The sequence below is a fragment of the Geotrypetes seraphini genome, chromosome 15 (genome assembly GCF_902459505.1).
Source record: "Geotrypetes seraphini chromosome 15, aGeoSer1.1, whole genome shotgun sequence".
Classification (NCBI taxonomy): domain Eukaryota; kingdom Metazoa; phylum Chordata; class Amphibia; order Gymnophiona; family Dermophiidae; genus Geotrypetes; species Geotrypetes seraphini.
This window is the reverse complement of record NC_047098.1, coordinates 71,455,704-71,482,691: the sequence shown is the minus strand read 5'-3', so window position 1 is coordinate 71,482,691 and position 26,988 is coordinate 71,455,704. Positions and strand designations below refer to the sequence as shown.

General features: G+C 43.4%; 1 protein-coding gene across 5 annotated transcripts in view; it reads right to left on the bottom strand.

The window, feature by feature from the left end:
• CUX1 (cut like homeobox 1) overlaps nt 1-26,988 on the bottom strand; it is a 401,081-nt gene that overhangs the window by 218,937 nt on the left and 155,156 nt on the right. For all 5 annotated transcript variants that reach the window (XM_033921595.1, XM_033921599.1, XM_033921597.1 and 2 more), the window contains exons 12-13: nt 8,189-8,247; nt 4,497-4,545 (exon numbers count right to left, since the gene is read on the bottom strand). In XM_033921595.1, coding sequence (XP_033777486.1) covers nt 4,497-4,545; nt 8,189-8,247 — 108 coding nt within the window. The remainder of the gene's footprint in view (nt 1-4,496; nt 4,546-8,188; nt 8,248-26,988) is intronic.

The window sequence follows — 26,988 nt, the reverse complement described above, 5'->3', positions numbered from 1 at the left end:
ATCTATTAGGATAAAAAGAGAGAAACATTTGAGGCGAAGAAGACCTGTGTAGTTTAGTCCTTTGCAAGTATTGAGCCAATGAGGTTTGGGAAAGAAAAAAAAACGGTAGTGCAATGGAATGATTAAAGTAAAATTCCCTGACTAATTTGGAAGGAAGTTCAGATGAATTCTGAGAACCACCTTGTCATGATGACAAACTGTAATAGGTGGGTCACTCACTCGACAAGCAGAAGTGACACAGATCAAGACGACCACTTTCCAAGAGAGAAACTTATGATGAGTAGATGCCAGAAGTTCAAATGGTGGCCTTGTAAGAATGGCAAGAGCATTAAGATTTCATTCAATTGGAGGCGGTTTTAGTGGAGGTTTGGAGCTGAAAAGTCTTTTCATAAACTGGGCAACAAGCAGATGAGTGGCAAGAGGTTTATTGTTGAAAGGAACATGGAAAGCACTAATAATACCGAGGTGAATTCTAACTGAAGTGGTTTTTAGTCCAGAATTAGATAAATAGAGAAGGTAATGTAGTACATAAGAAACAGATGAGATGGACGGGTCCAGGTGATGAAGAGCACACTATACTGTAAAGTTTCGTGTCCACTTAAGTCGATAGCATTGCTGAGTTGAAGGTTTTTTGAAAGCTGCTATAATGGCTTGCATGGACTCAGAAAGGTTAAAGTCTGGTGAAGTTAGGTGCAGAGATACCAAGCTCTCAGGTGCAGGGATTACAGGTTGGGATGTCAAAGAGAGCCTGGATTCTGAGTGAGCAGAGATGGAAAAATCTGTAAATTGGCACTCAGTTGAAGTAGAAGGGAACAAAACAGGGTTGCTGGGGCCACCAAGGAGCTATCAGGATCATCGTGGCAGATTGTTGTTTGTGACTAACGTTTTCAAGATCAGAGGGATCGGTGGGAACGCATACAGGAACTTGTGCCTCCAATCCAGAAGAAATGTATCCACTTCCAGACGATGAATATTGTCTGGAGCAAAATTGTGGTAACTTGTGGTTGTGGGGAGACACAAACAGATCTTTCTTTGGAGTTCCCTAAAGGGAGAATATGGGACATACAACTCAGAAGCCGAGAGTCCACTTGTCCACCACCACAGCCTGCTTTGCCAGCAACTCAGCTGGGGGAACCTCGCGAGAGTGAACTCGTTAGGGAAACTCCATTTCAAAAGACTGTTGCTGCGAAGAAGGCAGGAGAACTGGAAGAACTTGAAGTAGCCAAGGAGGTTTGTTCTCAAATGGTGAAGCCAGTGATGGTGACTTTAGAGAGCATTTGTGATGCTCTCTTGAAGCTGAACATTTCAGTACTATATCTTCTCAGGAGACTGCTGCTCTTACGAGTATTGTGGATGAAAAAATAGATGGTACAAAGAAGAGTTTATCTTGGAATTATAATTTCAGAAAACTATTAAAAACGCAGTTATTTGTTAATGCATTTTTCTAGGAACTGATCTTTGCGATTGTTCTTTTGATGGGCACTTTTGTTTGATTTTATTTGTTTTACTGAATTATGTATGTAACGATATGTAAATCGTTTAGGTTTAAATGGTATATAAATTTTTAAAATAAATAATGTAAAAACTCTTCAAGACAAGATATTGTTAAATTGAAAGATTGAAGAAATAGAAAATTACAACCGCAGATTGAATTTACATCTTTTGAATTTTTTAAACCTCTGAGAATATCTCCCAGGGAAATTTTTAATAAATACCTTATTAAGATCCTGAGATTTTCTTCTGATAATATTCTGCCAGTGAATTGAATTTATTAGTTACCAGTAAAGGAAAATATGGGAGTGAATACAGAGACAGAAAATGTTAATTCAGAAACAAGAAAGGTTTTGAATGTTACAGATTTACTTGAATTTTCAGTATCTGAAACATCTGAGTTACTTTCTGTTTATGTTTTATTAACATTTGATATACCACTTAAACATATTAAAGATCTAAGCAGTTTACAATAAAATACAGGTACTTAGAACTTCCCTATCTGTCCCGAAGGCTCACAATCTAGTTAAAGTACCCGAGTAAACAATTATTAAAATAGAAAAGCTATAACAAAATTCCAGATGAGATCGCACTATGGAGCGATACAGGGGCATTATTACATTCTTAGTCTTGTTAACCATCCCTTTTTTAATAATTCCTAGCATCCAGTTTGCTTTTTTGGCCGCCGCTGCACATTGGACGGAAGGTTTCATCGTATTATCTACAATGATACCCTGATCCTTTTCTTGGGTACTAATCCTCATGGTGGATTTTAGCATCAGGTAAGTGTAATTCAGGTTATTCTTCCCAATGTGCATCACTTTGCATTTGTCCACATTTGTCATCTGCCATTTGGACACCTAGTCTTCCAATTTCCTACGGTCAGCCTGCGTTTTAACAACTTTGAACAGTCTAGTGTTATCTGCAAATTTAATAACCTCACTCGTTGTTCCAATTTCCAGATCATTTATAAATAAGTTAAATAGCACCGGTCCCAGTACAGACCCCTGCGGCACTCCACTGTTTACTCTTCTCAAATGAGAAAAATGACCATTTAACCCTACTGTCTATTTTCTATCCGACAACCAATTCCTAATCCACAATTGAACTTTGCCACCTATTCCATGACACTTTAATTTTCTCATGAGGAACTTTACCAAAAGCTTTCTGAAAATCTAGATACACTGTCTGGCCTGTTGTCAGCTGGTGTGTTCTTACTGATCATAGTGACTAATCAGATTCCTTTTTTCATTTTCCCAGAGAAATAAAAGATAACATGCTTGGTCACTATGGGCAAACTCTCTATGACAGTAGGCCAACTTTCTCCTTTCTGGCCTCCCTCCCAGTCCAATATTTCTCCCCGTCTCATCCCCCAGATCATGTGCAGCATTTTTCACCACTGCCCACCGGCCCCATGCCTATTCCTATCACCCCTCTCCAGCACCATTCCACATTTCTCCCTCCAACACTATGTCCAATATTCCCCCACCTTACATCCCCTTCAATCTGTCCCTCTGTTCCCTCTCCACCACCATATCCAACTCAATAAACAATTAATCTGTGGAATTTCTTGTCAAATTATTCACCTATGCCATGCCCCCTTACACAAAAGGCACTTAAACCACAGCAGAACTGGTTCAATTTCCACTGTGGCTCTTTGTGACTTTGGGCAAGACCCTTAACCCTCCACTGCCCCAGATATAAAACTTGGATTGAAAGTCCACTAACGACCAAGGAAGTACCTGTATGTAATATAAATATGCAAACCTCTTCAGCTGCAATGTAACACAAAACTCTGTTTCTAGTAGTACTAAGTAAATTATTATTGAACCCCAAACGGTAGCAAAACATCATGACCCCCTTACTTGTCTGAACTGCACTCACTCCCTCATTTGGTCCTCAGCCCCCAGCAGCACTACCACAATGGATGGCACAAGCAGCAACCCACATGCCTTCTCTCCGATGGCAACGAGAAGGCTTCTGGGTCGCTACTTACGTGCAGCACCTGAATTGCTGCATGTGCCACCCACTGCAAGGACTGCTGCCGAAGGCTTAAGACTGAAGGAGCAAGTGCCGCGGGAGTGGCGGGTGGCCAGGAATGTGAGATCCCGGGCTGTGGTTGGATGGGCCGGAATTGGCAGCCATTTGTTGAGAAACATTGTTTAGCTGATATAGAATGGCTAAGTTAAAAAAAAAGAGACTTAAGCTGTTAGGCCAATTCCTGTTCTTTTTTTCTATAATAAGTGGTTCTCATCCACCTTTTTTTTTTAAGGTCTTTTCCCCTCTTGTTGTGGCCTACAGAAGATTAATGGGGATTATTCTCCCCTTTGTCTTTAATGTTTTTTCTCTGATATATTCTTTCTGTATTGCTTGAGCAAGACAATTCTTGTAAAAATGTTAGAAACTTTAATAAATAAAATTTTTAAAAAACTATTATTTCTTACCTTAATATCTTTTCCAGTAGATATGTGTGTCATTATGGACCCCCCACCCTGTCCTACCTATTGTCTCATTCTGTTTGTTCTTCTCCAAGTATGTATCTTGGATGAGTCAGCCCTTCGGGCCCTCCTTCTGTTGAAATTAGGTTGTTATTTCATTGTTCAAGTGTTATTTGTTTAGAGCAGAACTGTTATTTGGAAATTTTCCCTTTTTTTTTTTTTACTTCACCTAATCTTGGGGAAGCTCTTGCATGCTTGGATACTAACTGCAGAGGGCAGTAGAACTCCCAGTGAAGGAGGAGGATCACCGAAAAAATCTGTAGTGGATTCCTTCTGCAGATGGCTTGCAGCCAAGGGGGCGATACACGCCTCTCTAGTGGAAAAGATATTATCAAGGTAAGGCTATCTCTTTTCACATTTGTCCAGCTGAACCACACAAATGCAACTTTCTGATTGGACTTTGGATCACAAGACCTATTTCCAAGGCAGTTCTTTGAGGATTCAGAGATAAGTACATTTTATAGCAGAGACTGAGAATGAACTAAATGAAAAAAGGAAATTCAATACCTGTGAACCAGATCCTTCAGATGGTGCAAACTCCATAGATTTCAATATACTGGGAAGTGTAAAGGGAAAAAAGGTGTTACTTCTTATTTGTTCTGTTGATACTTACAGAACACTCCTCCTCTCATATATTTCTCTCGCTGCAAACAGTCCAAAAACTACACCTGTTGAAAGAATACTCAAACGAAAATTGCCTGGCAAATTAACAAAAATAAAGCCCTCTGAAGGAAAATAAAAGTTGGCATGTCTAAAAAAAAGTGCCATTTGTGCTTCTAAAGGTTGTTCACACTGAAAATGTGTGGAAGAAGGGTGGGGGAACACTTACGACTCCTCTGAGAAGAAAAAATATGTTTTCTCTTAAATTAACATAACTACCCCATGCTACGGGCTATCAATCCTCTAACTGTTCCAGGAGTTATTGGCAATAACCTACCCAGATGCTGGAGGGTATATCTTCACTATCCACTGGAGATAGGGAAATACTAAAGATCTAAGGCTGTACAGTGCCTTTACAGAACTTCTTCCTTTGTCTTCATCTGCTGACAGAGGGACATAGCTCAGATATTCTAGACCAGGCCTACACAACTCAGAAATGATCCGGGGCCGAAACGAAGTCAGAAAATGTAGTGAGGGCCGCAGGTAGTGGCTACGGCTCGAAGCACCCGAAAGTGCGTGGACATTGCCGTGATGACATTACACGCATGCATGACATCATCACGTTGACATCCGCACATACACAGAGGCCTTCCAGACAGGCCCTGAGACGCCAGTAGGGGGTACCAGCAGGGAAGAGGGCAGGAGAGGAGAGGCATTGGTGGCGGCTGATTGCCTACAGCAGTGTTTCTCAACTACTTCAAGCTAAGTACCCCCAACCACAGACCTCCCAAGCTCTGCTCTAAACCCACCCAGACCTCACCCTCTTTACTATTTGTAATGCAATTTTTTCCTTTCATTTTTCATATACACACAATAGATATAAATTCTCCAAACTGACATTTCGATCACTAAATTGAAAATAAAATCATTTTTCCTACCTTTGTTGTCTGGTGACTTAAATAGTTTCTGGTTGGACTTCTTTCTGACTGTGCATCCAACATTTCTTTCATAATCCAGTCCCATCCCCTTTGGGTGGAGGTCTCTGTCTCTTTTCCCTCTGCTTTTACCCTCCCCAGATCCAATGTCAGTTCTCCTTTGTACCTACCACCACCTTTGTTCCAGGTCTCCCTCTCTCTCCCTTCTCTGTTATGATCTTGCATCTCTCTGTTCTTCCTCAAGGTCTCTCCTACTCTGTCTGCATTTCCCATAGTCCAGCATCTGCCTCCTGTCTTTCTTCTGCTTATAATCCCTCCCCCACCCCCAGCATTTGTTCTCCTTTCTTCCAGGTTTTTCTCTGTTTCTCTTTCCCTTCCTCCCTCCTGGTCCATAATCTTTCATAACATAACTTTATTCTTCTATACCGCCATGATCAGATAACTTCTAGGCGGTTCACACTGAAGAGAGCTGGACAATCAGCAAATTAAAAATGCAAATAATAAAAATACAACATATTACTCAAGAATAGACAGAATAAGATTATTAAATTTAGTGTGACTTCTGTTTAAGAGATAAATCTATCAAACAATACAGTTTTAATTTCTTTCCGAAAGGCGCCGTAGATCAGCCTGGCTCCATTGATGTAGTTACCTAACCAAGACTGCTGTTTACTTGCTTAAAACATGAAAGTCCTATCCAAAAAGGACTTGTATTTACAGCCAGTGATCCACCACTCTGCAGTCTCTCTCTCTTCCCTCTAAACAACCCCAAGTCCAACATCAGGTTTCCCCCCCTCTCTCTATCTTCCTTCTGCTAACATTTTGAGTCCTCCCACCTTAGAAACATAGAAAAATGACGGCAGAAAAGGGCCACAACCCACCACGTCTGCCCACTCTAATGACCCACCCCCCTTTCTTTACCCCCCTAGAGATCCTACATGCGTATCCCATTTACTTTTAAAATCTGGCACCCTACTGGCCTCAATCACCTGCAGTGGAAGTTCATTTCAATGGTCAACCACCCTTTCGGTGAAGAAATACTTTCTGGTTTCGCCATGAAATTTCCCGCCCCTGATTTTCAGCGGATGCCCTCTTGTGGCTGAGGGCCCTTTAAGAAAGAAGATATCATCTTCCACCTCGATACGGCCCATGATATATTTAAACGTCTCAATCATGTCTCCTCTCTCTCTACGTTATTCAAGTGAGTATAGCTGCAATTTATTCAGCCTTTCCTCATACGGGAGATCCTTGAGCCCCGAGACCATCCTGGTGGCCATTCGTTGAACCGACTCAACTCTTCGCACATCTTTTTGGTAATGTGGCCTCCAGAATTGTACACAATATTCCAGATGTCTCTCTCACTCTCTTTGTCTTCCCCCTCCCCAGGGCCTGGCATATCTCTCTCTCCTCGGTTCAGGGCGTTTCCCCTCTCTTCTGCCCTGCCTTCAAGTCTATTTTCCCACCCCTCCTCAAGGTCCTTTTCTGTCTCTCTCTATCACCCCTCCCCGGTGTCCAGATCCAGCATCACGGCCTTACCTCTGCTGTTTCCTGCGGTCCGCCACTAAGCTAATTACGGCAGCAGAGCAACCCTAGCAGGCTGCCGCCAGTCTCTGCACACGTTCCATCTGCCGTGGTCCCGCCCCTCCTCTGACATCAGGGGCAGGACCATGGCACAAGGAACATGTGCGGAGACTGATGGCAGCCTGCTAGGTTTGTTCTGCAGGCTGCCATAATTAGCTTGTTGGTCTTCGAAAACGGCGGCGGCGGCACTTTTAAAGGTGAGACTAGGAGGGAAAAGCAGGAAAGCGGAATGGGAGTCGGGCTGCAGTGAGAGCCGTTTTGTGCCGCATGTGGCCCAGGGGCCATATGTTGTGCAGGGCTGTCCTAGACTGATCTGGTGAAGACAATAAGGAAATGGGCAATTCTAAAGTGGTTGCCCCCATTTAGTCAGGAATCTATAATATGATGGAACCCTTGCATTCTATTACAAACTACTAGTATAATCTGGTACTAGAGCACCTAAAATTTAGGTATTCATACTTATGCCAACCAGCAAACTGCAAGTTACTGACTTGTGTCAAATTCGGCAGCTTAGTAACTACAACTCTTATTTTTAAAAAATATCCACCCTAAAAAGTATGTACGCACTGGGTTTCCAGCACTTTTAGCAGACAACTGAGCGCAAGGCGGAAGTGCGCCGAAGAAAAACAGTATTTTAAGGGGCTCCGACGGGGGGTGTTGGTGGGGAACCCCCCCCCCACTTTACTTAATAGAGATCGCGCCAGCGTTGTGGGGGGTTGTAACCCCCTTCATTTACTGGAAACTTACTTTTTCCCTCTTTTTTAGGGAAAAAGTGAAGTTTTCAGTATAATGTGGGGGGTTACAACCCCCCAAACTCCCCACAACACCAGAGCCCTTTAAAATACTGTTTTTCTTCGGAGCGCTTCCACCTTGCGCTCAGTTGTCTTTGCTGGGTTGTCGTCGCGCGCTTTTGACCTGTCACCCCTACTAGGTCTGTGGGAAGAAATATGTACTATCTTAATGCATACATTGTATCTGAACTGCATTTTTCTATATTTACAATGTATCTAATTATTTCTTTATATTTGCTTTCTCATAAATTTATATAATAATATATATTAGTACTGTCTATGCTGAACTTACCTTAATTCCTTTTTAACTTCTTCATAATCAGCCTGTCCCTTAAGTTTATCTTCCAGTTGCTAAAATGAGAGAGAAAGCACAGTTAATTAGCATAATAGGTGTTATCCAGGAACATGTGGGTGACGTCATCCATGGAGACCCAGTACAGATAGCTTTAAAAGTGCATCATCACTTCAAGAACTTGAGAAAATTTGCAAACTGCCTGCACCGCGCATATGCGAGTGCCTTCCCGCCTGATGCCGCTCGCAGCTCTTCAGTTTCTTAAGCAAGCTAAGAAGCCAACAAGCGGAGGTGGGTGGGTTGTGAGAATATCTGCCTGCATTCCCTCGATAACGCCTGTTACGGTAAGTAATGTGCTTTATCTCAGGACAAGCAGGCAGCATATTCTCACATGTGGAACTCTCTAGCTTACTAGAATGGGATGGAGGGAAAGTTGGCCATTAGGAAAATAAATTTTGCAATACTGCTTGGTCGAAGTGACCATCCCGTTTGGAATACGATTACAGACAGTAGTGTGATGTGAATGTGTTAACTGAGGACCAAGTAGAAGCTTTACAGATTTCATCACTAGAAGTGGAGTGAAGAAAAGCAATTGAAGATGCCATAGCTCTTACTTTGTGGGCTGGACATGACTCCCCCAATTGTAGCCCAGCCTTAGCATAAAAGAAGACTTCTTCAAATCAGCAAGGACCACATTAAGATCTAAACCACTGGAGGTGGCTTGACATTAAAAAGTCCTTTCATGAAACTGGACACAAGAGGATGAACAGTGAGAGGTTTCCCACTGACTGGCTCATGGAAAGCATTGATAGCACTGAGATGAACTCTAATTGAAGTGATTATGAGACCTGAATTGTATAAATGTAGAAGATAGTCCAATACTGAAGAAACAGAGGTGGATTTAGCTTCATGATGATGAAGATCACACCATGTGGAAAACCATGTCCATTTTTGTTGGTCACACTGCTGAATTGACTGTTTTCTTGATGCTTCCAAGATTAGTCTGACAGGCTGAGAAAGATGAAGGTCAGCTGATGTTAGGCCAAAAGGTACCAAAGCTGTCAGGTGCAACGCTGAAAGATTGGGATGCAAAAAAGATCCGTGATTCTGTGTGAGAAAAGACGGGAAAATTTGAAAAGGTATTGGTTCCTTCACACTGAGCTGAAATAGCAGGGAAAACCAGGGCTGTCTGGGTGGTGGCGGACTCCTGCTTGAGTTTGACAAGCATTTTGAGAATGAGAGGGATTAGAAGAAAAGCAGGGAGAAACTTGTGAATCCAATCCAGTAGAAAAGCATCCGCTTCCAGACAGTAAAGAGAGTACTGCCGGGAGCAAAATTGGTGCAGCTTGTGGTTGTGGGGGGGACGCAAACAGGTCTATCTGAAGAGTCCCTCACTGAGAGAAGATGTGATTCAGGGCTATATAACTTAGTGACCCCTCATGTGGTTGAAGAAACCTGATGAATCTGTCTGCAAGAGAATTCTGTTCCCCTTGAATATATATTGCTTTCAGGAATATATTGCGAGCAATGGCCCAGGTCCAAATCTTCTGGGCCTCCTGACAAAAACGGAGAGACCCCATGCCTCCTTGTTTGTTTATGTAATACATCACAACCTGATTGCATGTGCGGGTAAGGACGGTGTTGGTCACAATGTGCTGAAAAACTCTGAGAGCATTGTAGATCGCCTGAGTTCCAACAGATTTATATGACAAAGGCGGTCCTGGGAAGACTAGTGACCTTGCTTATGAAGACCATCCAGATGACCTCCCCAAGTGTAAGTGGACGAGTCCATAGTCTGAACTTTCTGATGAGGAGGGGTATGGAACAAAAATCCTCTGGATAGATTGGAAAAGTTCATCCACCACTGCAGTGAATGTTGAAGCAAAGGAGTGACTGTAATTTGTTGAGAGAGTGGGTTGTATGCTTGAGACCACCAAGATGTGAGAGTCCATTGAGGATTCCTGAGATGAAGTCTCACAAATGGAGTAACATATACTGTGGAAGCCATGTGACCCAGGAGTACCATCATTTGTCTGGCTGAGTATAATGCAGATGATAAGTCTGAGTGCAAAGCTGAATCAAATTGTCTTGTTTTTGCTGCATTAGAAATGCCCTGAGATGAATGGTGTTGAGCAGAGCTCCTATGAATTGTAGAGTCTGAATTGGCTGAAGTTGGGACTTGGGAAAATTGATTTTGAAACCCAACTGTTGAAGGAAGAGAATTGTCATGCAAGTCGCTACTGTCACCCCTTGTGAGGTAGGGTCCTTGATAAGCCAATCATCCAGGTAAGGAAAGACGTGAAGGCCCTGAGATCGTAGTGCTACAGGCACTTAGTGAATACTCTGGGAGAGGATGCAAGGCCAAAGGTTAGTACTTTGTATTGATAATGGTGATGAGCCACCTGGAAACGGAGGAATCGTCTGGAGGCCGGATGCAATGGAATGTGAGTGTAGGTTTCTTTCAGATCCAGAGAGCATAGCCAGTCATTGCAATCTAAGAGGGGATATAAAGTTGTCAGGCATAACATTCAAAACTTTTCCTTCACTAGAAACTTGTCGAGACCACTGAGGTCTAAGATTGGACAAAGACCTCCAGTCTTCTTCAGAATGAGAAAATATTGGGAGTAAAACCCCTGGTTCTTCTGTCCAGGAGGAACCTTCTTGATGGCATTAAGTAGGAGAAGGGATTCTATCTCTCCAAGAAGAAGGGACATCTGCTGAGGGTGAAAAGACGACTCTCTTGGAGGATGATCTGGAGGAATGTCTATAAAGTGAAGACAGTATCCCTCTCGAATAATTGTTAGTACCCAGAGGTCTGTGGTAATCAGTTCCCAGCAAGGATAATAAAGTTGAAGCCGTCCACCGATGGGTGAGGGAGAGGTGAGCGGCTATGCTCTCGAGAAGCATGTCAAAAAGACTGAGCAGGCTTCTGTGGAGCTGTAGCCTAAGTTTCTTGATGACACTGTTATTTCTGTTTCTTCTGCTGTGGTCTAGTAGGAGCAGCAGGTTTGGAAGAAAAACGCCTCTGATAGGAAGACTTGAAAGGCTTGGAAGTTGACAGCTTAGGCTTGGATTTAACTAAAGCATCCCAATGTTTCTGATGATCAGTGAACATTTGGGTAGCATTTTCAATACAATCACCAAATAGCTCATCACCCAAGCATAGAACGTTAGCCAATTTATCCTGGAGATTGACATCCATATCGAAGACTCTGAGCCATGCTAGATACCTCATTGGCACCGACATAGCTGAGGCTCTGGAAGACAATTCAAAGGCATCATAAGTCGATCTCGCCATATACCTTCTAGCCACGACAAGGTTGCAAGAGATGTGACAAAAATCCTGTAATTTGCTGTGAAGGAATGTACCTATCAATAGAGGACTATTTCTTAACCAGATGTTTGACATAGCAGGAAATATAGAAATTGTAGTTTAGGACTCTGTTACCAACATGGAGTTTTGGTATAGACGACGGCCAAATTTGTCCATAGTGCGCCCTTCACTTCCCGGGGGTACTGAGGCACAAACCCTGGATGGGGTAGATTTTTTCAAAGTCGACTCCTCAAAAAACTTGAAGTTATGGTTTGTCAAAACCAGGGGAAGAGATAATTTTGTATAAAAAGAGTCCAATTTTCTCGAAGCTACAGTAATGGTAAGGGGGGTCTCCCAGTTCTTATGCAGATTCTCTTTGAGATAACCATGTAATGGTAGTCGCAGAAGTTCGTTAGGAGGCTCATCAGTAGTAATTTATTTAAATTAGTCAATGACTTATATGATGTAGAGACATTCACCAATACTACAGAAGAATCCACCTTATCTGCAAACAGTTTGGCCGATTTTTTTAACACCAAAATACAAAAATTAAGATCCACTGTAGCCAACTCTATCGATTCCCACTGGTGCTTTCCAATTCTACAGGAACCAGAGGCTATCATAACAGATTTGAGCTGGAACAAATTCACAACTATTGATTGGCAAGCTTTTAACAAATTATACAAGTAAGCTAAATCCTATTGTAGACTAGACCACTGCCCACCTAACGTCATGAAAATCGCCCCGGTCAATTTTAAGGCTAAACTTCTAATTTGGGTCAATTCCCTACTATCTTCAGGAAAATTCCCAGAGGAACACGGTCAAATTGTGATCACTCCAATTAGAAAAAAACATTAAAGAACCATCTAATATTGCTTCTAACTTAAGACCTATTGCTAGCACCCCCTTGGTCACTAAATTATTGGAGGGGGTAGTTAACGCTGAACTATCTATATATTTAGAGAAGCACAATATTTTACACAACAATCAATCAGGTTTCCGCTCAGGATACAGTACTGAAACAGTTATGGCCTCCCTAGTTAACTACTTGCACTCACTATTCAGTCAAGGCATAAGCGCCATGATCCTACAACTTGACATGAGTAGTGCCTTTGATCTGGTGGACCACACCATTCTACTGGATTGTCTAGAATCCATTGGGATCTTGGGAAATATCCTGAACTGGTTCCATGGGTTCCTAGGGAAAAAATCCTATCAAGTATTCAAGGATGACACTCTGTCCTATCGTTGGGACAACTTCTGTGGTGTCCCTCAGGATTCCCCCTCTGTCTCCCACCTTCGTCTACCTCATTTCCCTGGGAAATCTTTTACAGAGCTTAAACCTCAAATTTTACATTTACGCAGATGACATTACTTTTGTCATCCCGCTAACTTGTTTGACATCAGAGTTCACAAATTTACTATCAACAATTTTAAAGCAGATCGAACTATGGATGGCTGCCTTTAAATTGAAATTAAACCCAGAAAATACAAAATTTCTTTTAGTAACTCCCAATGATAAAATTAAAGACTCAAAGATACATGTAAACGGGTGGGATTATAATATTGAACAGTCCTTAAAAATTTTGAGAGTAACTTTGGACAAACACATTACACTGGAAAAACACTCCGATTTAATATTTAAGAAAGGTATCTCAGTGCTCTGGAAGCTCCATGCCATCAAGAAGTACTTTGACGAAGCTTCATTCCGTTTGTTAGTCTAGTCTTCTATTCTAAGTATTTTAGACTACTATAACATCATATACCTGGGTGCTTTAAAAAAAAACCCCCACTAATAAATTGAGAATCCTCCAAAATACGGCTGGCCCCCTTATTTTCGGTCTAAAAAAATGGGAGCACATTAGAGAATGACATGGTAACAAAATTCAACACCGTTCCCGTCCCCGCGGATAACCGCGGGAAATAATCCCATGCCATTTTCTAGTGTCTATTTCAACCTCAGTTCTTCTACACCTGCATTCTTCAAAGCAAAGCTTGTGGGTCAGTGGTTGTGGCCATTCATACTCTGATTCTTCCCTCTCTCTTTAAAGAATTACATGAAAATGGTTTCCCGCAGTTATCCGCGGGGACATGAACGGTGATGAATTTTGTCACCGTGCCATTCTCTAGAGCACATCTCCCCTTTTTACCAAACGCTTCATTGGCTACCATTCGAATCCAGAGTACTATTTAAGTTCTCTTGTATCTGCTACAAAGCAGTGTTTGGTATGCTTCCAGGTTACCTCACTCCTCATTTTATTCTGAGTCACTTCAACAAGAGCGCCCGAAGAGCACACTTGTTCACATATCCTTCAATAAAACTCTGTCACTATAAAAGGTTCCTAGAGAGAACCTTTTCTTTCCAGTCGGCCAAAATGAATACATGGCTTGCAAAAATTGCTTTAGACGCGTCCTCCTATCTAGACTTTAGAAAACAGATAAAAACCTATCTATTTAACAAGCTAGGATCTTAATTGTTGTTCTTAATTCTTTTCCTTTTAAAATGCTCTTATTTCTCAACATAGTCAACTTTCTTCATGTAGGTCCTTCAGAACTTCAAATCTGATGTTTGCATTTGTACTGTTTATATTGCATTGTATGTATTTGCATTCGATTGTTGTAAACCGCCTAGAACTTTCAGGTATGGCGGTATACAAAAATAAATTATTATTATTATTATCATCATAGTCCAATGCCTCTCAATTGGCTTCTAATTTGACTGGAAGCTCTTTGCCCAATTGCCGAATGAATTTTGTGAAAGAAAGTCTTTCGGTTGGAGATATAGCTCTGTGAGGAGACATTTGAGGAGACTTTTCAGAAGTAGTGTCATAAGCCTCTGTAGTAGACTCAGGAACATCATCCGCTGAGTCAAAAAAAGTCTTCTTGCAAAGGAGTGCGTCAGGACTGATGGCGTCGAGTCCAGTGTCAGTCCGATGAAAATGATGTTGTATGATGTGATTTCCTCTTACACTTGGAAGAGCGGGAAGGAGAGCAGTGTTTACGCTTCAAAGAAGATGAACGATGCAAAGCAGACTTGAATCATTGAAAGGATGAAGAACACTGATGTCTGGAAGAACTGGATCGACACAGTGATGGAGAATGGAATCTGCGATGAGATGTATTGTTTTTATGCGTGGAACATCAGCATGGTACTGGATATCCAGTATCCGTACCGCAGGACCTGGTGGTCTTATGCTCAGGCTGGACCAGTACAGATGGAGTCAATGTTGGAGCAAGAAGTTTGAACATGTCACTGACTTGGAAAAGTGCTTCAAGCTTCTCACGGTACGCGGCGGCCCATTTAGGTACTCCTTTTTGGAGACCCGACTTTACCGTATCCCTCAATATGATATGCAAGAAGGTGTGCATCCAACTTGCGCTTGAATCCCAGTACAGTAGTCTCCGCCACAACCTCCTCCGGGAGTGCATTCCAAGCACCCACCACTCGCTGTGTGAAACAGAACTTTCTGACATTTGTCCTGAACCTGCAGCCACACTCAGTTTCAGGCTATGACCTCTTGTCCGTGTCACATCTGAAAATGTTAGCATTGCTGCTTCTTGGTCTATTTTATCAAATCCTTTTAATATTTTAAAAGTCTCTATCAAATCCCCTCTCAGTCTTCTCTTCTCGAGGGTAAACAATCCCAGTTTCCTGAGTCGTTCTTTGTAGCTCAAATGCTCCATTCCTTTGACAAGTTTCGTGGCTCGCCTCTGCACTTTCTCCAACAGAGTTATATCCCTCTTGAGGTATGGAGACCAGTGTTGGACACAATATTCTAAGTGCGGTCTGACCATTGTTCTATAAAGTGGCATTATGACATCTTCCGATCTACTTGTGATCCCCTTAATTATGCCTAACATCCTGTTTGCTTTCTTCGCCGCCGCCACACATTGTACCGATGGCTTTAGGGTACTGTCAATCAGTACCCCCAAATCCCTTTCTTGTTTGCATTTTGCTAATGTCACCCCCAACATCTTATACTCGTATTCTTTGTTTTTCTTTCCTAGATGCATCACCTTGCATTTGTTTATGTTAAAGTTCATCTGCCACTTTATCGCCCACGTTTCCAGCTGGTTCAGATCTTTCTGGAGGTCCTCGCAGTCCCTTTGAGAGTCAACCGCCCGACATAGTTTTGTATCACCTGCAAACTTTATTATATTGCATGTTGTTTCCTCTTCTAGGTCGTTTATAAAAATATTGAACAAGATAGGCCCAAGAACCGAGCCTTGGGGCACACCGCTAGTCACTTTCTCCCAGTCCGAGAATTTCCCATTTATGCTAACCCTCTGCCTTCTGTTTTCTAGCAATTTGCCGATCCATCTGTGCACTTCTCCTCCTATTCCATGGCTTAGTAGTTTCTTCATAAGCCTTGCATGTGGGACCTTGTCAAACGCTTTCTGGAAGTCCAAGTAAATTATATCCACTGGATCTCCACTGTCTATTTGTTTGTTCACTTTCTCAAAGAATTGTAGTAAATTTGTCAAACATGACTTCCCTTTTCTGAAGCCGTGTTGACTAGCCCTTATTAGATAGTGATCCTCCAAGTGTTGTACAATGTTATCTTTTATTAGTGTTTCAATTATCTTCCCTGGAACCGATGTGAGGCTCACAGGTCGGTAGTTTTCTGGATCACCTCTTGATCCTTTTTTGAAAATTGGGATGACATTTGCTATCCTCCAGTCTTCTGGTATTTGCCCAGTTCTAATAGACATGTTAGCTACGGATTGTAATAATTCGCTAATTTCCACCTTAAGTTCCTTTAATACATAAGGACGATTGTCGCTTGGTCGGCATCAAGGGACTCAGTGCAATAGTGACCTGCGAGACCTGTTGGGAAGCTGGTGGCTTTTTAGCTGGCTTACCTGATGGAGCGATGTGCCCTGACACCAATATCAACATCAATGCTTTTGATGTTGAAGGCTGCGATGTCGTCTCGGTGTCCATACCGGTGCCAAACTTCTCCTCTTGCTGGAGCTTTCGACTCTTAATTGTACATTTTTGCAGGGTAGAACACCACATGCAGGATTTGACACGGTATCCTGGGCCAAGGCACTGTAAGCACCAACTTTGTGGGTCAGTGACAGAAATTTGCTGTTGACACCTGTAACACTTTCTAAAACCAGTCAGTGGCTGGGACATCGATGGAAAGATGCCTCAGCCAAACTGAATTCAATGGCTGAGAAAAACAAATGAGGCCTCGATGGGTGAAGCCCACGAGGTGAGAACAGTGAGGAAAAAATATCCTATACTGTTTTTTAAACACAAATAAAGCATGTATCTAAAATACAAAGAAAAAATACAAATAAAATATACGTGTGAGCAGGATGGCAAAGGCAAAAATTGAACAACGTTCAACAAACACGACTTCTTAGCTCCACGGAAAACTAAGAACTGAGGAGCCATGAGCAGCGTCGGGCAGGAAGACACTCACGCATGCACGATGCGGGCAGTTTGTGAACATTCTCAAGTTCTTGAAGTGGTGATGCATTTTTAAAGCTGTCCATTACAAGGCTCCGTGGATGACATCACCCATATGTGAGAATATGCTGCCTGCTTGTCCTGGGAAAAAATGCACTATTGATTTATTGGTATTACTACTTTAAGTATGTTAAAGAAGACAAAAAGTACTCATAATACAAAGGAAATTAAACAAAAAAATATTATACGAATAATAAACATGTATTAAGGTCTGCTTTCCTTATCCTGTCAATGTCTTTTCTATAATGGATAACAGGTACAGTCTACCATTTTCCAGCTTATGTCATGTTCTGGAATCATTTCAGCATCCAATATAGTTAGTTGCACAGCTCATAAACCAAAGATTCCCAGCACATGGTATACAGCACTCCAGCAGCACATATAGAACACAGAAAGATGATGACAGATGAAAGCTAAATAGCCCATCCACAGCATAACCTACCTCTCCTCACCCTGAGATCCCATGTACTTGTCCCATGTTTTCTTGAATTCAGACACAGTCTGTCTCCACCATCACTACTGGGAGACTATTCCATGCATCTACCACTCTTTCTCTAAAAAAATATTTTCTTCTTGTATTACTTCTGAGCCTATCACTCCAGCTTATCCTGGTCCATCTTGCCACATACTGAACTCACTGTAGAAGTCCGTCCAGCATCAGCTTCACTGCTAGGGCTGCCATTTAAGCACCAATCCTGCTCATCACAATGAAGTTATAACTCTAGTTAAGTAATTTTGAGTTGTTACTATATATTTATTCATGGATCCTTTGTATCTATCCCATGTATTTTTTTTTTTTAACTCTGTCACTGTTTTTTGCCTCTACCACCTCTCCAGGGAGGACATTCAAGCATACACCACCCTCTCCGTGAAAAGTATTTCCTGACGTTTCTTCTGAGTTTACAATACCATAGTCTCATTTTATGTCCTCTAGTGTTGATGTTTTTCCTTCTCTTGAGAAGATTTGTTTGTAGATTAAAAAGAGATTATGTTCTTACTATATGTCATTCTAGACAAACGGGTTATTTCCCCATGGTCGCGAGCCATCTGCAGAAGTAATCCAGTCCGGATCTTTTTTATATGTCCCTCTTACTTCATTGTGAGCTTTACTGCCTCCTGCAGTTAGTACCCAAGAATGCAAGCGCTTCATCTAAGTATGTGAAGTAAGGACAAGAAGTCGGACATTCCCAAACAAATGACCTGTTCTGCTTGAACTTAAAAACCAAACAAAAACTACAGACAATGTACACGATGCAGGCAAGAATTTATTGTACCAAAGTTAAAATGCAGGTTTTTATATTACTGCATTTTAACTTTGATACAATAAATTCTTGCCTGCATTGTGTACATTGTCTGCAGTTTTTGTTTGGTTTTCCTGTTCTGGTGGCTTTCCTGCAGATTCGGTTGGTTTTCTTTTTGTTGCTCTGCTTGAACATAAAACATTTGTTGAACTAGCAACAGACAACAGAAGTATCAAAAGAGCTCAGGAAGTACACAGTATTCTTCAAGGCCCAAAGGGCTGAGTGGCATCCAAGAAGCAACTTGGAGAAGCATAAACAGAATGAGACAGTTGGCAGGTGCAAGAAGAATAGGAGTCTAAAATGACACATCTATCTACTGGAAAAGATATTATCAATGTAAGGACAATCTCTTTCCAGTGCAATAGGTGTGTCATTCTAGACAAGCAGGATATACAAAAGCAGTCTCAGGAATCAAGAGCAGACTGACTGCGCCGGCCTGTAACACAGAAGAACCAAAAGCAGAGTGCTCTCGTGCTACAACGTCCACCCTGTAAAACTCTGCAAAAGTGTGTAGGGTGAATCAAGTCACCGCTCAGCAAATCTCCTCAGAAGAGAATGCTCTAGCCTAAGTCCATGACGAAGATACACTTCTGGTCGAATGCACCTTAACAGAAACAGGGGACTGTTTCTCACAGATAATGTAGGCTGAGGAAATGGTCTTAAGGATCCAACTGGAGATCGTGGCTTTGGAAGAGTGTGTGCCTTGCTTAGACAAATGAGTCAGCACAAACAGATGGTCAGAGTGTCGAAACTTGTTGGTGATCTCTAGACAGCGAAGAAGTACTCTTTTCACTTGAACAAAATGTGGAACTATTTCCTAGAACCTACAGGTTGAAACACAGGCAAATGGCCCTCCTGATTAACATGAAATGCTAAAACCACCTTTGGCAGAAAGGAGGGAACAGTGCACAGGGAGATTCCAGTCTCCAAAATCCTGAGGAAAGGCTCCCAACAAGAAAAAGCCTGGAGCTCCAAAACTTGCCATGCTGTGACTGCTACCAGAAAAACCACCTTAAACGTCAAGTTCAAGAGGGACACCTGTTCCAAAGTCTCGAATGGAGCCTTGGCAAGGACATTGAGAACCACGCTGAGGTCCCACAAAGGGAATGGTGGCTTGATTGGTGGTCTAATGTGGAGAGCACCCTTCAGAAATCTGGTGATGTCTGGATGAGATGCCAGATAAGGTTTAAGGTCACGAGCTCTGAAACAAGAGAGCCCAGTGACTTGGACTTGAAGTGAAGCCATGGTGAAGCCTTATCAAGGCCCGCTAGTAGGAAAGCCAACACAACTGATACAGGAGCTGAAAACGGTTCCACCTGTTCAATGGCACACCAATGTTGGAATGTCCTCCACACCTAAGTGTAGGCAGAAACTGTAGTTGATTTCTTAGACTTGAGAAGGGCGGCTATGATCACTTCTGAATAGCCTTTATGCTCTAATGCTTCAAGTTCAATAGCCATGCTGTAAGAGCAACGCGATCCAGATCCTCCATGTGTACTGGACCTTGTGAAAGCAGATCTAGATGCACCTGCAACCTGAGGCTGTGGACTATTAAAATATGCACCAGATCTGTATACCACAGCCTGTGAGGCCAATCTGGAGCCTCTAGAATAATTCTTCCCTGGTGAACTGCAATCTGATGAAGGACTTGGCCTATCATGGGCCAGGGAAGAAAAACATACAACAGAACTCCCGGAGCCCACGGCTGGACTAAAGCATCAAGACCATCATTTTGGGCTCAAATCTTTGACTGAAGAATCATCTGCTTTCTTGTTCTTTGCTATCGCCAGGAGGTCAAAGTAGGGACAACCCCAGCGCTGATCAATGGCATGAAAAGCTGCCAGAGACAGCATCCATTTGCCCGGATCCAAGGTCTGTCTGCTGAGGAAGTCTGCTTGAACATTGTAACATAGTAACATAGTAGATGACGGCAGATGAAGACCCGAATGGTCCATCCAGTCTGCCCAACCTGATTCAATTTAAATTTTTAAATTTTTTCTTCTTAGCTATTTCTGGGCAAGAATCCAAAGCTTTACCCTGTACTGTGCTTGGGTTCCAACTGCCGAAATCTCTGTTAAGACTTACTCTAGCCCATCTACACCTTCCCAGCCATTGAAGCCCTCTCCAGCCCATCCTCCACCAAACGGCCATATACAGACACAGACCGTGCAAGTCTGCCCATTACTGGCCTTAGTTCAATATTTAATCTTATTTTCTGATTCTAGATCCTTTGTGTTCATCCCACGCTTCTTTGAACTCAGTTACAGTTTTACTCTTCACCACCTCTCTCGGGAGCGCATTCCAGGCATCCACCACCCTCTCCGTTAAGTAGAATTTCTTAACATTGCCTTTGAATCTACCACCCCTCAACCTCAAATTATGTCCTCTGATTTTACCATCTTCCTTTCTCTGAAAAAGATTTTGTTCTACGTTAATACCCTTCAAGTATTTGAACGTCTGAATCATATCTTCCCTGTCTCTCCTTTCCTCTAGGGCAGCGATGGCGAACCTGTGGCACGCGAAGGCCTTGCAGCTGGCACGCGGGAAGGTCCGCAATAGAGAGCTGCATGGGAACGGGGACATCCCGCGGGTTCCCCCTTCGGGTCACGGGGATCCCATGGGGACGCCCCCTAGGGTCGCGGGGATCCCGTGGGGATGCCTCCGAGGGTCGCGGGGATCCTGCAGGGCTGGATGTACCAAGTCGCGCGGCTTTTCTCCCTACCTGCTCTGCTTGCAGCACAGAGCCGAACGGAAGTCTTCCCGACGTCAGCGCTGACGTCGGAGGGAGGGAGGGCTGACATCGGGAAGACTTCCGTTCGGCTCTGTACTGCAGGCAGGGTAGGTAAGGAGGAGTAGCCTCGCGGCTCAAGTGGCTACCAAGGGAGGGGGGTGGTCCGCCCTGCCCCGCCCGCAGCACAGCCTGCCAGGTCCCCTTACTTTTGTAGCGCTAGCCCGACCGACCGACAACAGCCCTGGTCCGACAAACCTCCCTGCCCTTAACTGCGAATCTAAATTACCTTCTTACAGCAGCTGTAAGAAGGAAATTTAGATTCACGGTTAAGGGCAGGGAGGTTTGTTAGACCGGGGCTGTTGTCGGTCTGTCGGTAGGGGAAGCGCCACAAAAGTAAGGGGACCTGGCAGGCTGTGCTGCACCCGGGGCGGGAGAGAAGGAGGGGGGAAAAGGACGCTGAAAGCACTGGGGAAGACAAAGGGGTGGAGAAGGACGCTGAAAGGCCATGGGGAAGACGGGGTGAGGGGGAAGGACACTGAAAGCATTTGTGGAAGACAGAAGGGGGAGAAGGACGCTGACAGGACATGGGGAAGACGGGGGGGAGAAGGACGCTGAAAGGACATGGGGATGATGGGGGGGGTGGAGAAAGACGCTGAAAGGCCATGGGGAAGATGGGGGGGTTGGAGAAGGACGCTGAAAGGCCATGGGGAAGATGGGGAGGGGTGGAGAAGGACGCTGAAAGGCCATGGGGAAGACAGAGGGGGGAGAAGGACGCTGAAAGGCCATGGGGAAGACAGAGGGGGGAGAAGGACGCTGATAGGACATGGGGAAGATAGGGGGGGAGAAGGACACTGAAAGGAAATGGGGAAGAGAGAGTGGGGAGAAGATGCTGGCTTGGAAGAAGACAGAGATGCCAGACTATGGGGGGAGCGGAGGGAAGAAGATGGGTGCCAGACCAATTTGGAAGGGGGGAGAAAGGGAGAGGCACAGTAAGAGAGCATTCATCTCCTTCAAACATTCAGGGAAGCAGGGCTCCAGAGAAGACTATCTGGCCAAGTCAAGAACCGTCAAAACAGCAGTCAGAGAGGCCAAATTGCAAGTGGAGGAGAATCTAGCAAAGAATATCAAAAAGGGCGATAAAGCATTCTTTAGGTATATTAGTGATAGAAACAGGAACACAGGAGGGATAGTACGCCTTAGGAAACCGGACGGGAACTATGTAGAATCGGACTCCGAGAAGGCTAAACTGTTAAATGAATACTTTTGCTCAGTTTTCACCCGCGAGGCGCAGGGATCCGGCCCTCAACTACCAACAGGGGATAGCTCGATAGACCCGTTTTGCAGCTTCGAGATAACGCCCAATAGTGTCTACAGTGAACTATCCAAACTCAAGGTTCACAAAGCCATGGGGCCAGACAACATACACCCCAGAGTACTCAGAGAGTTAAAAGACACCTTGGCGAAACCACTATCAACACTCTTCAATCTCTCCCTTAGCAAAGGAAAAGTCCCGCTAGACTGGAAAACGGCTAATGTCATTCCACTCCACAAAAAAGGAAGTAGGACGGAAGCTACGAACTACAGACCAGTGAGTCTCACATCAATAGTAAGCAAACTAATGGAAACTCTAATCAAACACCAATTGGATGCGGTCCTTAACGAGGGGAATCTGCGAGATCCCCGTCAACATGGGTTTACAAAGGGGAGGTCCTGTCAATCCAACCTGATCAGCTTCTTTGACTGGGTGACGAGGAAGCTGGATATTGGGGAGTCCCTGGATGTCGTGTACTTAGATTTCAGCAAAGCATTCGATAGCGTACCACACCGCAGGTTGTTGAGCAAGATGAGCTCTATAGGTTTGGGAGATACTTTGACTACATGGGTGGGGGACTGGCTAGGAGGTAGACTTCAGAGGGTGGTGGTGAATGGCTCCCCCTCCGAAACGACAGAGGTGTTAAGTGGAGTGCCGCAGGGCTCGGTCTTGGGCCCAATCTTGTTCAACATCTTCATAAGGGACTTGGCTGAAGGGCTTCAGGGTAAATTAACGTTATTCGCCGATGATGCCAAATTATGCAATATAGTGGACAAGAACACAACAGGACCTGACAACAAATCCAAGACCGATAGTATGGCACACGACCTCCTCCTACTGGAGAATTGGTCCAGGACCTGGCAACTAAACTTCAATGCCAAAAAATGCAAGGTCATGCACCTAGGCAACAGAAATCCATGTAAGACTTACACTCTTAATGGTGAGATCCTAGAGAGAACTGTAGCGGAACGAGACTTAGGGGTAATCATCAGTGAGGACATGAAGATTGCAACTCAGGTGGAGAAAGCTTCATCTAAAGCCAGACAAATCATGGGTTGCATACGAAGGAGTTTCGTTAGCCGTAAGCCCGAAGTCATAATGCCATTATATAGGTCCATGGTGAGACCCCATCTGGAATACTGTGTACAATTCTGGAGACCACATTACCGCAAAGATGTGCTGAGACTTGAGTCGGTCCAGCGAATGGCCACACGGATGGTCACGGGGCTCAGGGATCTCCCGTATGAGGAACGGCTGAATAAACTGCAGCTCTACTCCCTTGAGGAACGCAGGGAGAGGGGGGACATGATCGAGACATTCAAGTACCTCACACGCCGTATCGAGGTGGGGGAGGATATCTTCTTCTTCAAGGAACCCACGTCAACACGAGGGCATCCATGGAAAATCAGGGGAGGGACATTACATGGCGACACCAGGAAATACTTCTTCACCGAGAGGGTGGTGGATCGATGGAATGGTCTTCCGATGCAGGTGATTGAGGCCAGCAGTGTGCCTGATTTTAAAGCTAAATGGGATCGAGAGGTGGGATCTCTTCGCAAAGAGAGGTAGGGGAGGGTCATTGATGTGGGCAGACTTGATGGGCCTTGGCCCTTATCTGCCGTCACCTTCTATGTTTCTATGTTTCTATGTTTCTATGTAAATGGAAGACACAGAAGGAAGAGAGACAGTGGATGGAAGGAACTGAATGAGAACATGAGGAAAGCAGAAACCAGGCAACAAAGGTAGGAAAAAAATTATTTTTCTTTTATTTTGCTTCAGGATAAAGTAGTATATTAGTTGTGTTGATAAAAATTTATAAACAAAAGAGGCTCTGGTAGAAACCCGTTTACAAAGTGTGTATTCTTCCCAATTAATATTTCCAAATTAATAAAGTCTTTTTGCTTATTTGTAAATGGGTTTCTACCAGAGCCTTTAATTCAGTAGCATAATTAAATGAAATAACTATTTCTGAAGTTTATAGGGACGGGCGGGGACAGAGGGGATTCCTCACGGGGACGGAGGACATTCCTCGCAGGGACGGGTGGGGACGGAGGGATTCCTCACGGGGACGGGTGGGGACGGGTGAGACTTTGGCGGGGACAGGTGGGATTTCTGTCCACGCGCAACTCTCTAGTCCGCAATTAAGATATGCGGCGTGGCGGGAGGCGAGTGTGCCGGTGTCTGCTTTGCAGCTCACCTGGCAACAGGGCCGGACTGGCCATTGGGAGGACCGGGCATTGTCCCGGTGGGCCGCGGCCCATCCTCCTGTGCTGGCTGCAGTCCTGTGAGTGGATGTTTAGCCTGCCTGTCTTCCCCTTAGTATCCTATGAGCCAGGCAGTGTGTGAGGGGGAAGTGGGGGGAGGAAGAGAAGCTTCACACTGAGTCTGTCACAGGAACTCAGTGAGGCTGTAGTGTGACTCCACATGTGACATCTATAATCAGGAACAGTTCCTAGTGCTCCCATTCTAGATAGGTGAGGATATGGGGGGATGTTAATGTGTCTAATAATGTGCTCCTCTGTAAAAACCTCTGTATCTTCCATGGGGGACAAGCTAAATTTGAGGAAATAAAAAAGCTGCTTATGATGATTGCATAGAGAAGTTCAGTAAGCTGAGAGGAGGGCTGGGCTCTCTGTGAACAACCAAAACACTAATCCTCTGCGCTGTACCTTATGGAAAACTCAATATAGAAAAAAACAGTAAAGTGTATATGTGGCCCTTCACAGTGCTTTTGTAAACATCATAATAAAATAACAAAGGCTCCAATAATGAAAAATAAAAGTCCTTTTCCCATACACTCAGGTTGCACAAGTCCGGTTTTCACCCGGACAGTATATTTTTTGTCCAAAACGGATGTCTACAATTAGTAAAATTCCCCAATCACATATTTTTTTATGGGGACGGATTTGTATACAGCACTTAATTAGATTTTTTTTATTATACAAATTTTATCTTTTTGTAGACTTGAAGTCTTGAACAAAGAAAATGAGTACAACAAAAAAAGCAAAAACAGATAGTGGAATACCATTCCAAGAGGCCTGGACAGAGACATATGGAGTGATTGAACGCAGTGGGAAAGCATTGTGTATTATGTGTAATGAAAGTGTTGTGTCTTGCACATCAAGTGTCAAACGTCACTTTGAGACCAACCATAACAGTGTTGCTGAACTTGGTTTAGCTCAAAGAAAAGAGTTCCTTGTAGGAAAATTAAAGAAATATCACTCTCAGTCTCTTAGTTTTAGCAACTATCTTTCAAAAACTAATCATCTTACAGTTGCCAGCTTTCAAATTTCACTGTGCATGGCAAAATATGGTAAGCTCCTCTCTGATGGAGATTTTATCAAAAAGGCAATTTTGGCTGGGAGTAATTCACTCTTCCATGATTTCCAAAACAAGGATAAAATTGTGCAGCGCATCTCTGAGATGCCGCTAAGCAGAAATACTGCAAAAGATAGGGTTCTGCGAATGGCTGCTGATGATAGTCAGCAGCTTACTTGCGACTTACAAAAAGCACCCTTCTACTCCATGTGCTTGGATGAAAGTACAGATATTACTAACCATGCAAGACTAGCGCTCATTTTGCGTTATGCTACTGGTGACATCATGAAAGAAGAGCTGGTAAAACTGCTGTCTTTGCCTGGAAGAACACAAGGGATAGATATCCACAATGCTGTGATGGAGGCTTTTTCATCACTAGACATAAGTCCAGAAAAAGTGATTTCAGTTACTAGCGATGGAGCACCTAGCATGGTGGGGACAACATCAGGATTCATTCATTTCTTTGCTAAGGAAGCAAAACATCCACTGATTCAATTTCACTGCATAATACATCAAGAGGCTTTCTGCGCCAAAGAAAGCAGCAAAAAACTTGACGATGTCCTCAAAGATGTAACAAAAATGGTGAACTTCATCATGGCGCGTGCTCTTAATTTTCGACAATTTCAAGCCCTTCTTGATGAGGTTCAGGCACAATATAACACTTTACTGATGTACAATAATGTCCGGTGGCTGAGCAGAGGACGAGTGTTAGAGAGATTTGTGGCCTGCTTGGAAGAAGTTAGGCTATTTATGAACGAAAAGGGGGAAGACTATCCTCAACTCACCAACATGGCCTGGCTTACCAACCTCATGTTCTTTACAGATTTTACTAACCACTTTAATGTACTAAACAAAAAATTACAAGGCATGGGAAAAACAGCAGAAAGCATGTTTAGTGACATCAAAGCTTTTGAGAGAAAATTGCATGTTTTTGAAAAAGACCTTGAGAGTGGACAGCTAAAATATTTTCCCAACCTAAAAATACATTTGGATAATTCTACAACATTTGTGGACAGTCATAAAAAACACCAGGAAATCCACAAAGCATATTCCACCATTGTAGCCGAAGCAAAGGAGAATTTTAGTAAAAGATTTTCTCGGTTCCGTAAGATGGAGACAACCCTTTCATTTATAACTTCCCCAGAAAAGTCCACATTTGAAGATCTTGATCTTTCCTGCTTACAGTGGTTGGATATTCAAAATTTGGAAATGGAGCTACTGGAATTTCAAGAAAGCTCTATCTGGAAAAGTAAATTCAATGACCTGCGTGCGGCTCTTGAGTGTGAAAGGGTGACAAATGAAATCACTGCTAGCAGTTCTGAAAATGAAATTCTAAAAGCGTGGAA